Source organism: Lissotriton vulgaris, chromosome 12 (genome assembly GCF_964263255.1).
Source record: "Lissotriton vulgaris chromosome 12, aLisVul1.2, whole genome shotgun sequence".
Lineage (NCBI taxonomy): Eukaryota > Metazoa > Chordata > Amphibia > Caudata > Salamandridae > Lissotriton > Lissotriton vulgaris.
Window position 1 is genome coordinate 64,868,236 of NC_141700.1, and position 15,914 is coordinate 64,884,149.

General features: G+C 43.0%; 1 protein-coding gene across 3 annotated transcripts in view; it reads left to right on the forward strand.

Annotated features, from left to right (window-relative positions):
* The window catches only part of LOC147673314 (protein unc-13 homolog A-like), a 182,282-nt gene that overhangs the window by 36,781 nt on the left and 129,587 nt on the right, over positions 1–15,914 (forward strand). For all 3 annotated transcript variants that reach the window (XM_086947142.1, XM_086947144.1, XM_086947143.1), the window contains exons 11-15: positions 3,002–3,086; positions 9,358–9,401; positions 10,474–10,552; positions 14,845–14,916; positions 15,666–15,885. In XM_086947142.1, coding sequence (XP_086803268.1) covers positions 3,002–3,086; positions 9,358–9,401; positions 10,474–10,552; positions 14,845–14,916; positions 15,666–15,885 — 500 coding nt within the window. The remainder of the gene's footprint in view (positions 1–3,001; positions 3,087–9,357; positions 9,402–10,473; positions 10,553–14,844; positions 14,917–15,665; positions 15,886–15,914) is intronic.

Consider the following 15,914-nt stretch of genomic DNA (forward strand, 5'->3'; position numbering starts at 1 on the left):
CAGCTTGTGCTACAGGAACAAGTCCTTTGCGCCCTGAGTCCCCAGCTCTGAGCACCTTTAATAATTCACCAGCTCAAGCCTCTCAATTATTGACGAGTGCCACGCTTTACTCAGTGTTTCCCTTCCGGCGGCCTCGGACACTGGGAGGTGGGAAGGAAAGCCGGCGGTATCGCTGGGTGGGTTAGTGCCCCGACAAGACTTCTGGAAGGTGGCTCCAATGAAATATGCATGAGCGGAGTCTGTATAAACTCCCGAAACATGAGAATGTCTTCCTGACCACTGTCCCTAGAGATGGACGGCGGAAGTAGTTTTGTTAACATGGGCCTAACAACTATGGTATTTTTAAGAGAGCGGATTGGCCATGATTTTGAAGTTTACCTCAGCCAGGCTGTCGAAGTATACAGACTCCTTCAAGGAAACAAAAGGGCCAATTTGTTTAAATCCCTAATGAAGAAAAAATAATAGTTCTGAGTCTGATAGACATGATACTCACAAAAGCTGTTGTGGCAGACTCACGTGGACTCTGAGCTCATTGGAAAAGGTTCTTATTAAAAGCTCCCATTTTGGAAGCACCCGTTTTCACAGAGGTTTTGGTTCTAACCAGCCAATGGTCATCGACACTTGTTTCTTTCTCGGGTAGGAAATGGCAGCTCATGATCACTCAGTCTACTGTAGAAATGGAAGACAATGTTTCTGTTGACTGGTACAACGAATAAATACCATCTTACATGAGTAGTTGGATGACACCCAAGGATAAAGCATCTGCTTGCCGAAATCTGTATCCAAAAGAACAGTTACAAATGCCGGCGGTACATTGCAGCCTAACTTCAATACAGCTGTGACCAATAGTTGGTCAATGATTACACCCATTGCTTTTGCCAGTAGTTAACTTATATGATAGTGTATGCTATGCAACTTGTACATATTGTGATTAGAAACCACTTCAAACTGAGCTTGTGACTGAACCCTAAGCATTTTGTCCTATGTAAAAATGGTTACAAACCTCTGGTGAGCAACATAACAAACACAATTCAGTTGCTTGTGCCAAGCAGGGTTGTCTGAGCCTTGTAGAAATTATGTTGTATTTCTCCATGTTTATTATTTATTATTTATTTTTACCATTTGTAGAGCGCACTGTAACCCTGCGGGCATCCTCGTGCTGGGACAGCAAAAAAGGACTGGAATACTAGACAGTTGAGCTAGATGGACGCCACTGATATAGAGTTAAAGACTCATAGATCAGACTTTGGGGAAGCGCCAGGTCTTTACTTTCTTGCGGAACGGCATTAGGTTCTGAATGCTCCTAATTTCCAAGGGAAGGCTGTTCCAAAGGCGTGCAGCTGCCACACTAAAGGCTATTTCCCCCATGGTTGCTCTCTTTGTCCTTGGTATCCTTACCGAGTAGGCAGATGCAGATCGAAGGTTACGAGTGGGTACGTACCATTGAAATCTGGCTTGGATCGGCTTTGGTCTTGGCCCATGAATTGCTTTAAACGTTACGCACAAGGATTTGAACAGGATCCTTTGCGCCACTGGGAGCCAATGAAGCTCTGCTAATGTCGGTGTTGTCGAGGAGCGACGTGGACGGCTCAGCGCAAGCTTGGCTGCGGTTGTCTGGACACTCTGGAGTCTGGCAATCAGATATCCATCCACGGGATTCCAAAAGCAGCGCATTACAGTAATCTAGACGGCTTAATATAATGCTCCTGACTACTTTGGTTCTTGCCTGGACAGGCAGCAAAGGTAATATTTTACGCAGCCCTCGAATAAGATTAAAACAGGCTATTTTGTTAACGTGGGATTCCAAGTTCATTTTCTCATTAAAGCTGACACCCAGATTGCGTACTGAGCATATTTGTGCCAGCGAGCCAATTGTGTTTGTTTGCCAGAAATCTTTCGGCAATTCTCGAGAGATCTTTCCCACTTTGCAGTGTAGAATCTCAGTCTTCTCACTATTGAATTGAAGCGAGTTGCCCTTCAGCCATTTTGCCATTTCAGACATGCTGGCATGAAAGCTTTCCAGTGAATCTGCTTGGTCACCCTCCAGGGACACAATGAGCTGGGTGTCATCGGTGTAATTGATCACACTGATATTATACATTTTAATGATCCCCAGCAATGGTCACAGGTACACATTAAACAGAATCGGGCTGATGGAAGACTCCTGTGGAACTCAATATTAATTGTTTACAAATTGCGATTGGTAAGGAGAGAGCGCTACTGCTTGCCACCTGTCAGATAGATAGGAACGCAGCCAACTTAGTGCCACACCTGTGACTCCTAGGGATTCCAGCCTTGCCAGAAGAATGTCATGGTTGCCCGTGTCGAATGCGTCGGACAGGTCTAGCAATACTAAAGTTGCTGATTGCCCCCTGTCTGCCCGCATTCAGAGATTGTCCAGGACGGTCACCAAGGCTGTCTCCATTCCGTGCCCCGGTCGAAACCCTAATTGCTCCTTAGCCAGTTTATTATTTGTCTCCAGAAAGAGAGACAGCGCCCTACTGACCAGACACTCCACGATCTTGGTCAGATAAGGTAAGAGGGAGATGGGCCTGTAGTTCTTATAACATCCCTCGGTCTAGTGTGGTGGCGTGATGATGGCCTGCTTCCAGCTGGACGGTACCAATCCATTGATAAGTGATTGGCAGCACAGTTGATTCAGAATGGGAAACAGCTCTGAACCGAGTTCTTTCATTACTTATTGGGAATGTGGTCCAAGTTTAAGGAGTAAACCGCCCAATATCTTCTAATCCAGTTTAGAACATGACGCCTGCCCATCTGCCTGCCAGGGCCACAGTGGGAAGCTCTGTGATGACCTAGAAAGAATTGAGTGTTAGCTGTCAGTACTGTATGTGGGGCACCACAGTTGTTCTAACCCGTTATAACGATAGCATGTGCATGTGTTTATGAGAAATCGACGTATTGAACTGTTCTGGCTGACTGTTTTTTATGTTTACTGGTTGTACTCAAGGTAGGCTAATTTACATGTTTATGTGCACAGCTACAGGGAGGAAGAAGATGGCATGTCGCGAGCTAAGGCCAACTGGCTGCGGGCGTTCAACAAGGTTCGAATGCAGCTTCAAGAGGTAAGTGATGTTCTGTGTGATCCTTCTGGCCCTGGACAGTTCACGCACCTATAAGTCATTGAATGAATTGATATGCATCAGACGTCGGCCTAATGGGAATACAGGTGTGTCGGGTCAAAGAGATGGATGAGCAAGTGTCCCATTGGAACACATCAGCTACAAAATACTTTCTGAATGCAACAGCATAATCAATATGCACCTTATTTAGCTTCTGAAGCAAAGCATGATCTTTGCAAAAAAGAATAGGTTTGATGCTTTCTTGTTCCATCAAGTAAGGCTGAGAAGCCCATTCAACTAGGCAGGGACTTCACAGCGCTGAAGAGCCAATGGGATTGATTAGTACTGGTCAATAAAGCTGACCTGCCATCAGCACAGAGTACCTCCACAGTATGATTTAGACTGCCAAGCAGATATGTTGTTGGAGAATACTTGTTTTGTTTTTGGTGGTGTAATGGTGGGGTTTAACACAGGCACAATGTTAGGTCCACTGTGGTGATTCGTTGCTAAAGGGATGCAAATTGGAATACCCAGTTTGAAGAATAAAGGGTTCGGAACTAGCGAGAGAGCGGTAACCTCTGCAGTGCCTATGATAGTTGGGTCAGATTTTAGAGATTCTAAGGCAGGGAAAGCCTGAGACACTAGAGATAAATGTGACACTTGCTGTAATGTTTGCAGTAGTTGGTTCTGGAGGTGAATGACCTTTAGTGGGCACCAGGTGGTATCAGCAATGAAGTCTTGCAAATGATGCTTGATTACCTCTGCCCACCTACTTAGCTCCTCTTCATGCTTCCAAGGAAACCAGCATGTGTTTGGGCCTGTGTGTCACCACCAAAACAATGGAATAGACCAGAGCATGACATTTACTCTCATCATTCCCTAAAATCACTCTGCATTGTTAAATTATGCAATGCTTTTCATGCAGTGCTCATGAACTCCCAATATGTTGCAAGTCCACATCACTGCACAGAACTGCCTAACATACACAGATGCAAGGATGTGAAGAGCTCCCCTTAGCACAGGTCCCTGCTCGCAAAACACCATAATGTTTTTTTTCCCATTCATTTTTGGCTTCCACCATTCATGCTGTTGAGTTTTATTTCTCCTGCTTATCATTTGGCTGCATTATGGTTTGCTCCCATCGCTTTAATTTGTCACCCAATGGCTTTTCTTTTCAGTTGCTCACAGTTCTCGTTTTGCATTTCCGTGACCACCTTTTCCTGCCTGCGACGGGTGGCAACCATGTGGCCAGGTATGTGGGTGTGCAGAGAAACATTACCAGGGGGTGGGAGGCATAAGAGTGGATCAGCCAAACCCTTTGAAGACCTGAGAATACAAATAAGACTGGGAGTCAATGGTGCTCCCTCCAAGGAAACAAAGCTTGCTAGATCCATTATATATCAAATGGAGATGTTTCAGTACAAATCCTAAACTCCATTTAAATGCATTTGGCAAGCTATTCATGTGAAAGACAGGAGATGCTCTATGTGTCATAATGCCCACAATTTGGGTTTGTCCCTCAAAAATGAATGCTGGAATTTGCTAAAGAAAACATTGCTTTAAACGAAATTATCCCTTACCCTGCTTCATTATGGCAGTCACCTTGGAATGGATTCTGTTTACATTTACTGCCATAGAAACTAAACTGGAATAAAAATTCAGGTAACACTCCGCTTTATACATGTTATTTAAAAATTCAATCCGTCTAAATGAGATTAACAAGGATGCACATCATGACATTTTAAAGTATTTTCCTATCTGATTGGCAATATTTGAGACCTTTATGATCAGGATATGTTTGAGGAACATCATGGAGAGCCCCCTTTCTTTCCCACTGCACAACTTGGCATATTATATTTTTATCAGGACAAAAAGTGTCAAAGTTATAAACTCTGACTAAAATTTGTTAGATGAATGCCCACAAAAAAATGGATCAGTCTGTCTGATAGGCATATTAAATTTAAACTAATCTGAAAATGCATACATCTAAACTCACCCATATACGGAGAGGTTCACCTGCCTTGAAATCACCCCCTCGAAAATCCAGTTGCTCCCGCTAGACTTTTGGTATCACCCAACCCTGTAACCTTCCTCATCCCACAGATTATGCCACCTCCATTTTCCTCAACAGGATCACCTTGCCACAAACCAAAGAATTAAACCTTACATGGAAACTCAATATGTTGCTAGTTAACGAAGATGTGCAATAAACAACGTCTATCCGTTTGTAAAATAATTAGACACATCTGAAAAAAGCTTAAAGGTCTTTTCACGATATGAATATTCATATCAAACATTTTTGTGTTAGATGTTGGACAAATGTATAGGTTCCATGAGTGTTGAATCTAAAAGGGATCTGTCAAAGTGTGGCATAAGGCTGACACATTCCTATAGCGAAAGAAGCCTGTCACGGATAGAATTCCAAAATAGCCCTTTATTGCTGAGATGGGCTCAATTATTGATAAATACACAATCCTGACATAGATAGAGCTTGAAGACTGCCACCATGCCTACATGTTTTAGGCAGGAGCTCAGCTATGGAAAAGGGAACAATTCTGCAGATTATAGAATTCCAAGATTGCCATCTTACCTATATGTTTTTAAATGGGCTCAGTTATGGAAAAATAAATAAGGCAGTCACTCGTATAATTCACAGATGGCCACTGTTTGCACATCATTCTGGAATGGGTCATATTATGAAAAAAGAAACGCTACTCTCAAAAAAAAAAATCTGCGATTGCTACCATGCTTCCGTGGGGCAAGGATAGATGCCGAAAGAGTTTAAACCCAAGTGTCAAAGACAAAATCTCAATGTGGCCCCTGTGCTGTTTGTCTGGTATGGTTTCAGCATAATCCTCGCTCGCACTTTACAGAACGTCTTGGCCAATCCTGTAAAAATGATTTAATTGGTGAAAGTGTTTAGAAATACAGAGTAACTGGTGTGATCGAATAGCCTAGTAAACATATGGCACCTATGCCTTCCTTCTTGTTTTGTTGACATATGTTATTTTTTTGACATATGTTTAGAAAAGGCCGACCAATTAGAAATATGTATTGAACGTATGCTACTTACAATCCATTCAGTCCATTCCAGAGACCCCTAACCTATATTTAATCAATGGAATCCGATTTAAGTGTATCAAATAAAGAAACCTGGAACTGAACTTTCAACTTGTTTTGTCTGAAAGTCTAGTTATACAACTACTAGCCATAATTCTTCTCAGTGTGGACTTTACTAATCGAGGGTGATGGCTTGGTGCTCAAGAAAAAGTACTCCTCTAACAGAAGCCAGCCGAGTAATGGAATCCATGCAGAATGCAGCCATGTTCAACATGGCACTCGTGGAGTCGCGTTAGAGGCCCCAAAGCAGACTGGGAGCGTTTTGAAAATGCTTGGTCCCAGAGTGTAGTATCTTGTAGCTTTGTTGTAGCGTAGTCCGTTTACAAGGCATTTGGGCTCCCAGCAAGATTAAGAAGTAGGGTGAATATGTTAGGAAAAGCAACGCTTCAATCAATCTTAAAAACCCCTGCGTGCTCGTTGCCCCAAAAATAAATTGATATAATTGTCTAGCACTAAATATCGGGGATCCCAGGATCCCTTTCATAGGACCATCTACCTACATAGTCATGTAATATCTGTCTGCTGACCATTGGGGTCTTCTGGAATACACCACTGCAAAGAGAGTATTTACCCTACCCGCAAACACATGCGATTGACATCCTACTCACCTCCAAACCAATGGAAGCATCCACAATTATCATGCCATTGCCAATCAGCCTACATTACTAACCTCCTACAGTGCAAGATGTTTTCAAGGTACAATATGCTAGTGAGACCAAACCTGCATTGCACATCAGGCTACACCTACCTTTTAGCCCTGTGCAGGTATGCAGGAGTGCAACAGCACCATTGAAGCATCTTCATTTTAGTTTTGGGATTGAACTTTTTTAAAGAGACACAACTACATTTAATGGGAATTAAAATATTTTAAATAGCTCAGCTTAAAATAAAAAAAGATAAAAACACATTGAAGTGAGTTTGTGGACTAGGGTTTATGGTGTGCTAATGGGAACTGTGCATTCTAAATAACTGTCACCATGACGACACGGCCTAATTCAGTTCTTAGATGTTTGAAATGACTAAACTCTGTGTTTTGTAAACTCTGAAAGACTGCAGCTGAATTGTGGGTTGGGCTTATGGCTATGGTATCTGTGTATTCTGTATCAATGTAATCAGGTGTACATTCACTCACGTAAGCTAACACCTGAATATTAAATGGTGTCAGACTAGGAAAATTGCCTATATTGAGATATAGGTTAATGAGTGATTGAATCTGGAGACTGTTTCTGTAATCACAGAAACTTCCTTCTGCTTGGAAACACCTACATGTGTTGCAGCACATTGCATGGTTTCTCCAGTATCCACTGTACATAGCTAAACACCCTGCACCATAAATCCTTTTATGCAAATGAAATCTGAACTTGAAGCATCTGTGTGCATTACACCTAAGAAAATGGCCTGAACAATGTAGAACAGATTTCTAGCCACAAGGATGAATAATGATCTTACTGGAATTGCAAATTTCTACTAGAAGCTACTACTTCGGAGGAAGTGACCTTTGGGTTTTATTTCATGTCTGTACCCATGTTGATAATTGAACCAAATATATTGTCACGTGGAACGTTAAAAACTATTGAAGAGCATTTGTCACAACATTAAGAGTCTCTTTCAAGGCATGGCCTTGTAGAACGTTACAATGCCCAAGTGTACAAACCACAAAGTTGTCACTCTTGCACACTTAGAGCCGTACAATCTCACCAGCTCTATGGAAGAGTACACCACACATTAAATCCCAAAGACCAGGGTATGCTGGTGGGCTTTCTGCAACTTTGAAGGAACGGAAGGCCTCAGCCCAAGGATATGGGGGTTCTTTTATGGATGTTATTAACAGTAGCATTACACTTAGTTTGTGTTTGTGGTTGCAGGTGGCGGTCACCGGCATTATTAAGTCGCAGAAAAAGGCAGGAAATAGAGAACAAAGGAGAAAGAGAAAGACTGGGAATAAAAGTAACAAAGAGAGAAAGAAATGTAGAAAAAGTACTGCAAGATTGAAATAAAGAGATAGGGGTGGAGTGGTAGAAGAAAGAGGCGTGAGGTGGAATCAAGACAAGGCAGCCTCGGTGTTCATGCGATAAAGAGCCAGGAAGTGTAGGCTGGTGGAAGAAAGAGGCGTGAGGTGGAATCAAGACCAGGCAGCCTCTGTATTCATGAGATAAAGAGACAGGAAGTGTAGGGTGGTGGAAGAAAGGGGCATGAGGTGGAATCAAGACCAGGCAGCCTCTGTATTCATGAGATAAAGAGACAGGAAGTGTAGGGGGTGGAAGAAAGAGGCGTGAAATGGAATTACGTCCAGGCAGCCTATGTATTCGTGAGATAAAGAGACAGGAAGTGGGGAAAGGTGGAGGTAAGATGCCAGAGATGGAACCAAGACTAGGCAGCCTCGGTATTCGAGCAATTCAGGCATTCAACAGTACAGCCACCATAATTATCCTGGATATATGTATTAAACCTCCTTTGATGTGACAATTACTTGTATTTCACTCTTTTATGACTCTCATAATTGCTTCCACTTTGCGGAATGTCTACTCAAATTGAAGTTCTAGTCGATTTGATCACAAAGACCTGGTTGAATTAATGGTCACTCGGCGTAATGGTCACTTCAAAGTAACGGTCCCTCTGAAAAGATGTACATATTTAGTGATACTTGGAGCATACTTCGAAAGGTTTATGTTAAAAAAAATCAGCGCTTGTGAAATGGTTTACCTCACGCCCCTCAATAAAAATGTCAACATGAAGCACTCAATATCTTCGTGAGCTATGCAGTGTGAAGCGTTAACCAGGCGAAGATCAGGGTAAAGTCTGTGGGCTAATATAGGGAGAGCACTTATAGACTAGTTGGCCCTCTGTTTTTTTCTTCCCTCAGTTTCTGTTAGCAGCAGCGCTCTTTGGTCTTCTTGTTGCTCAGGCCTTCCTTAATCTGCCAGATTCCAGGAGATACCCGTGTAATTGGCAGGCACTTATGACAAAACTCAACAATTCAAATATAAGTTGTCATTAGGACATATTGTTAGAGGAGGTAGGGAAAGAGTTATCTTTAAATCCAGAATAATGTACGATTAACTAAAAGTGGCAGAATTTCATATGGTACGACAATCCACGTTGGGATCAGTGTGCACATCAATATATACTAACACCAAACTGTCTGTTCTTCCAGGCCCGTGGGGAAGGCGAGTCCAAATCCATGTGGTTTAAAGGCGGGTAAGTACATGTATGTTGAGGACTGTTAAGATGGTACGAGATGAGCAACAGACTTGAGGTCAGTGGCACCTTGCACGTCTATGGACCACTGTGCCATGTAGGGATAAGTCACTCTGGGATTTTGTAACCTCTGCACCTGTGTGTTGTCACACTTTAATATTTTCAGATCTAAGAATTAATTCTAAATATCCCAACGGGCAATGTGAAGATAGTTAAACACTGTTTTGTCCAACTGTAATGCTTTGTTCATGCATGCAAGCAGCCTACAAGTTGGTGAAATGTTCTGTGGTCCTGTTCAGAAGGTAGGGTACTGTTTTGTCAAATTCACTGTGACTTTGCATAGATGTGGAAATAATGTCTCACTTATTTATAGTCGAACTTGAAATATGGTGTTGCACTGCATTAAATGCATGGCACCAGTCCAGTTAGTCTTCATGTATGGCCGGTCAACGTTTGGCATAATCAGGGTGCTGTTCCATTAAATAAATTATAGTCCACTGTGTGCCATTTTCAATGTACTGCAACCCTTCTTAGGACCATATTTGCTGAATTAAATGCACTGCGGTTTAAAAGAGAAATCTGAATTATATCTCATCAAATGTGTTGAAGTCCTAATGAAAAGAACCATTACTGTCCCATGAAGTCCATTATTCTTTACTTTAAAAATGTCAGTGCTTTACTTTTACATTTACTGTAGTTCTCAGTGGGTCCACCATGTATTGCATGGAGGTCACGGGTAGGAAAAATCTGCGAATAAGGGGCCGCCCTAAATAGGGCAGGGCATTCACAGTGAGACCTGGCAGCCCTGTTTCAGATAGTCTGCGGGTTGAAAAGTTTAAGAAGATGCAGCAGATGAGACTCCGTCATCCAAAACCTGGTGATTCCACCATCTTTAAATGGTGCAGGAGCTCTGCTCCCCCAAACCCTAAATGACCCCTCTAGGGTGGAGGAACTAATCGGTCTCTCAGTAGCATGCTCTGTACTCTGGCAGTAACATCTGTGTGCGTTCTTTCTTTTTTTCTTCATTCTTTCTCTTTCTTTATTTCTTGTTCTCTCCATGCATCCCTTCCAGGACGGCCGGTGGGCTCATCATCATTGACAGCATGCCCGACATCCGCAAAAGAAAGCCGATCCCTCTCGTGAGCGACCTGGTGAGGACCCTTTCACGCACCTGTGCCCTTGTCTTTAACCTCCTCCTTGGTTCACATGTTAAAGGGGGGGGCGGGGGGGATCTTTGTGAATTTTCTATTTGTGTTTCACAAGTGACCGCAAAATTGTGGGTAGAGAGGGGTCGCCAAAGTACAAATTAAAGCAGTCCGGAGGAAGACCAAAATCATCAGGGGATTTGAGCTTTAGACCTAAAGGTCAATTAAAATGTGACAGACCTCTGTCCAATGGATTGGGGTGGCATAGAGATCACCTCCATCACCTAAGTTGCATTCGAACTACCGGCCCTCAAATGCGAGACCTAACAGCTCCAGTCTCTTTGGCAGCATAGCAAAAGTGTCAACATTTCTGCAAGTTTTTCTTCAGGAATGACATAACTAATGTCCATCATGTGCTAGGTCTCTTCTCCTAGAAAAGGGTAGGATATTTAAGCACATTTCCTATCTGCAAGCACCAAGGTGTACCTAAAAGTCCTACAAAAGAAAAAAGCGAGATTGTACATAGCATCAGAGGGTCTTCTTGGGGTTCACATCTGTATAGGTAGCATGGAAGGACTGAAACACCGAGGCTCTGCTTTACCCATTAAAAGAAAAGTTATATATAACTAAAGCGTCAGCGTGGGCATTTCTCCCAAGCTCTGCAAATCTTTTTGTTACTTCCGCACCTTCCCTCTGACAGATCAGCACATTTGAAATCTGCTAGATTTCCCACAGGCACCTAGAAATATGCTAATGGGGATGCAACGTTCTGTTCTACTTGCTCCCCTATGCATTTGTATTTGAAGGAACTATAAAAAAAAGAAGCCTGGGAGGCGGTAAGAGAAGGGTCGTGCAGTGGATATTTTCAGTCCATCTTTGCTACCTTCTCCGTCATGCATATTCCATTTCAAAATTGCAAAAAAAATAGAGTGTAGCTGATCAGAACATCTACCAAAATATGGTAGATGTTCGGATCATCGTATTCGACTGCTAGTGACATCAATGCACTCTTAGAGGAGACTGCCTACTACTCTGTGGTGATTTCCCTCCATCTACCCAACATCAGATAAGGCCCTCTGCCTTTAGAAATAAAACATTGCATTACTCCTGCTTATTTTATAAAACCTATTCTTAGGCTAACAAGTACCAGATCCTTCTTTGGCAACTTGGGTTCTTGAAAGGATGACATTTTTTAAGAGATAAAAGCATCATGTGTTGTAGTTTTCTGCTTCGCTGAGTAATTTCAAAGTCCTTTCAAAGATCCTTCATAATTGTGTATTTGCTGGAGGTGATTATGACATAAGGTGGTTGCTGCTCAAAGTTTAACAATGTTTTCTATTATTCCCTGCATTCCATTACAAAAAAGGCCATGGTAAGTTTTTTCTCTCTTCATAGTATTATTTAGGTTCAGCAATTTGTGCCATGAAGGTGTTTATGCTAAAGTACAACACACACTCCATGAAAGAAGTTAACAAGAAGACACATATATGGGCAATTAATTGTATAGGACCTTGGGGATCACATGAAAGAAGTGAATGGTTTTTTCAACAGAAGAAATGTACTTTAAAAGGACACTGTGTAGACCCACAGGAGTAATTGTGCCAGGATCACAAGGGGAAAAACTGGATATCTCCAAAAGTTGTGTGTCAAAAGTCGAAAAAAAAATTGGCAGGCTGGTCCCCAAGGCATACAATTCACATGCTGCTGAAGCTGCCATTTCCCAGTAGAGAGGGATTGCATACTCTTTGCAGACAGTCCTGTTCTGTCTAGCAGCTCACGGGTATCAATAAGGAATGCTCCAACAGGTACTAATACGACTGGAGCAAGCCGCAAAGGTCACTCGTAGCTCTGGGCATGCTTCCTGCACTAACTGATACCAGTGGAGCATCCTCTGGCATTCAGTCGTGCCACTGGAGCATGCGCCAGCCTCCACTGATTCCACACAATGGCACTGTTGCAGTCCCACTTAAACCTGGTGCCCCGTGCACCATCATACTGAAGCATGCTGCAGCAGGAACACACACCTCGGTATCATGCACCAGTAGGCATCAAGGCCACAGTTGCATGTTCCTGCAGGCACCAGTCCAGTGGAGAATGCTTTAGCAGGCAGCACAATACATTTAGCAAGATGCCGCAGACACCATAACCATTAGAAAACGTTTGTGTAACACAAATCTGCCCTCAAAGACAGAAACTTGTCACAAGGGAATGGATTTTACCAGAGTTTAAGTGCAACTGTTATGACTAAAAGAGCACAGATCAGCATAGCCTTCAGTACCGGGATTTTGTGCACAAAGTGCAGCAGAACATAGAGCCTTTCTAACATTTTTGGAGTGAGATTTCTGGAAGCTTTTGCAGCGTTCCATTCCACAGGTGCCCAGAGCTGTTGGTGGGGCCAGATTTACAGAGTAGATACTGGTAATGTAAATGGTTTCAATCCAGATTCATTGGTCCTGGTTCACGAAGAGCCTCTGCACTCGTGGTGGAAGCCCCGCATTCGTGGGGGCGTTTCCTGACTCGGATGGAATCTCCGCAATGAGAAATTCTCATTGTGGAGATTCTGGCCTGAGTGCAGAAACACCTCCACCCCCATCCCCCCAACACTGTGGGGCTTCCTCCACGAGTGTGAAGGCCCTTTGTGAATCAGATTCACTGTTTGTAATTATATCCTATGTGTTTCTTCTGGAAATGTGGCACAAAATCACCATCAGACCCTCTGCCCCAAACTATTTCTCAATGACACATGCACATCAGTCCTCTCATCAAGAGAGAAGGTGGATACATGAATGAACACAATTTTCTTACTACACCCTCAATGGCTGGTCCTCTTGGCCAAAGTATGGAAGCCATCTCAGTAACTCATTAAACATGGGATCTGCCAAGTGTGCCACTGCGAGGGTCGCTTTTCTTTCTATATCAGCTCTGCCAGACCTACGATGAAGTGAGTCTGGTATGCCATGAATATTCTGTAGAAGTGTTTTACAGTCAAACCAAACTTGGTAAATAATTCAGTGGCCTTGCCTGCAGCAAAATACCAGGTCCTAATTGAATGTATATAAACTTCAAAGGGGATGTGGTTTGTTTTAACAAGGTGGAACATTATAAAAGTGTTTTAAAACTTAGCTGGAGAAAAGTGCTCTTTGAGGTAGTTTCATTGTAGAAGCATTTCTTTTATTTTTGAATGCAATGCATTGTGGAGTGACCACTGACCCTTAATATAGTAAACATGAGTATTCATTGGGTCTCAGGAGCAGGGAAGGGAAAGCCTTCTTGCTAATGAAAGAAATCTACTGATCACAGGCTTCCATCAAGAGCCTGACTTACAAGAAAACACAGCATATCAGAGACTCAAACAGTGTGTTTCTTCCCATGAGAGATTTCATTTGAGAGAGGACATTATTTTAAGATTGAGTGGAAAACTCCAAAGTATCTCTGCCCTGGGTTAACTTGTAACCAGAGACGAGGTTCAGTCCATTGAAGGTCCGAACTTTCAGCACGATTAATATGCACCAGGTGAGCTACTAAGCCAATAGGAACCCCAACATAAAAATCAACATTTTATTTATGTTTTGGAGACAGAGGGGCCTTGGCTAATGAGGTTGATGTCTTTCGGCCAATCAGAGGCCGAAGAACCCAGATTTTTCAACATAAAGTGGTGCTTGTGTGGGATAAAACTGAACGTTAGATCATGAAATTAGGGATTAGTATTTCACATTTGGTGCATCCGTCAGGTGGTATCAACTTTCTGGGAATTTTGATCCAAAGTAAATAATCCTTTGGGGGTATAAAGTTACTGATGAAAAAGTAATTAATGGATTTCACTCGTTTGACATTAGCTCTTCAGAACATGCATATCATGTACATTTTAATGTTCAACATGATAATCCAGTTGCAGGAGGGACTTCAAGGGTACCAGGATACAGGAGGGACTTCACGGGTGGATTCATAGCCTAGAAAATGATTTAGTATTCATTACTGACCATTCAATTTGGTTATGTTGATGAATTTGCCTTTTTGTTCTAATTAGCCGGTTCCTCTTCCTTAACGTACCCTGTATTTATTGAGGTAACATTTATAGTACAAAAGATTGTCAATTGTCGAACTCTTGTATTCCCCCCAGATGCCTTTGAGATTTATCAGACAGATGTTTTGAAATATTTAGGATGCCGTTAGTATCAGGCAATCTGTCAGGCTTGCTAGCAGCTCTTTTTCACCAATGAACTTTGACCCACATTATCTATAGTCCAGCTCATCCTGAAGCCACTAATACTGTGTAAAAATATAATTGTTTATTGCAGTCATTGGTCCAATCGAGGAAAGCCGGGATCACCTCAGCACTAGCATCCAGTACCTTAAACAACGAAGAGCTGGTAAGTCACCCTGTCTTCCCCTTAGCTTCTCCCTACTCCAGTCTGCATGGCGCCTAGCGGCAGAGGGAAGACAATTACAGGCAAGGCCAGAGAGACGCTTGAGGGCTCCACCACTCCAGTCATCATTGTACCCGTAACCAGTGGCCGGGAGCAAGAAAGGAAGGAGTAATGCCAGTCAGACCCTTTAGCATTTTCTCAATGCACCATCATGCAGCAGATTGTGGGTGGGCGGATGGCATGAGGCTGAGCCTGGTAGAACCTCTAGGGCTCTATACTGCCTAATGCTGGTAGTTGGAAGAGTAAGGAGCTGGGCCAGGAATACCTTCTGGTGATCTGCCACTCTAGTCTCCATTATGCTCACAGCCAGCAGCATGGAGGGAGTATGGGGCAGGCCAGGGAGAATCCACCTAAGGATGGCTTGTTCTTCATGCTCACTGCTTGGCATCTCCTGTGCACGGGACCAGAGTTGATTCCTTGTCCAACTATTTTCAGCGTGCTAGATGTTGGGCATGCACCTTCCCAAGTTGCACTCTGCAGCAATATGTGCCTATATTTTCTTTATTTCAAACTCAAATCCTGTGTCCCTGCTCTTACTGCAATTTTATGATGGGAGAATGTGTTCTTGTAGGAGGTGGACATTTTAGGGGAAAAAGAGAAATGGTGGGACATGAGCTGATTTTAGATAAACGTACATTGTAAGAGCGAATGACCTCTCTGCCTCTCTCTTATGCACATTTTATGCCCCTTAGAAAAACCATGTTTACAAGAAGACCCTTCAAGCCTTAATATACCCAATTTCCTGCACAACCCCGCACAACTTTGAGGTGTGGACAGCCACAACGCCCACCTACTGCTACGAGTGTGAAGGGCTGCTCTGGGGGATCGCCCGGCAGGGCATGCGTTGCACAGAGTGTGGGGTGAAGTGCCATGAAAAGTGCCAGGATCTCCTTAATGCCGACTGCCTACAGAGTGAGTAGGTTGGGCTGTGTCTGCCTCTT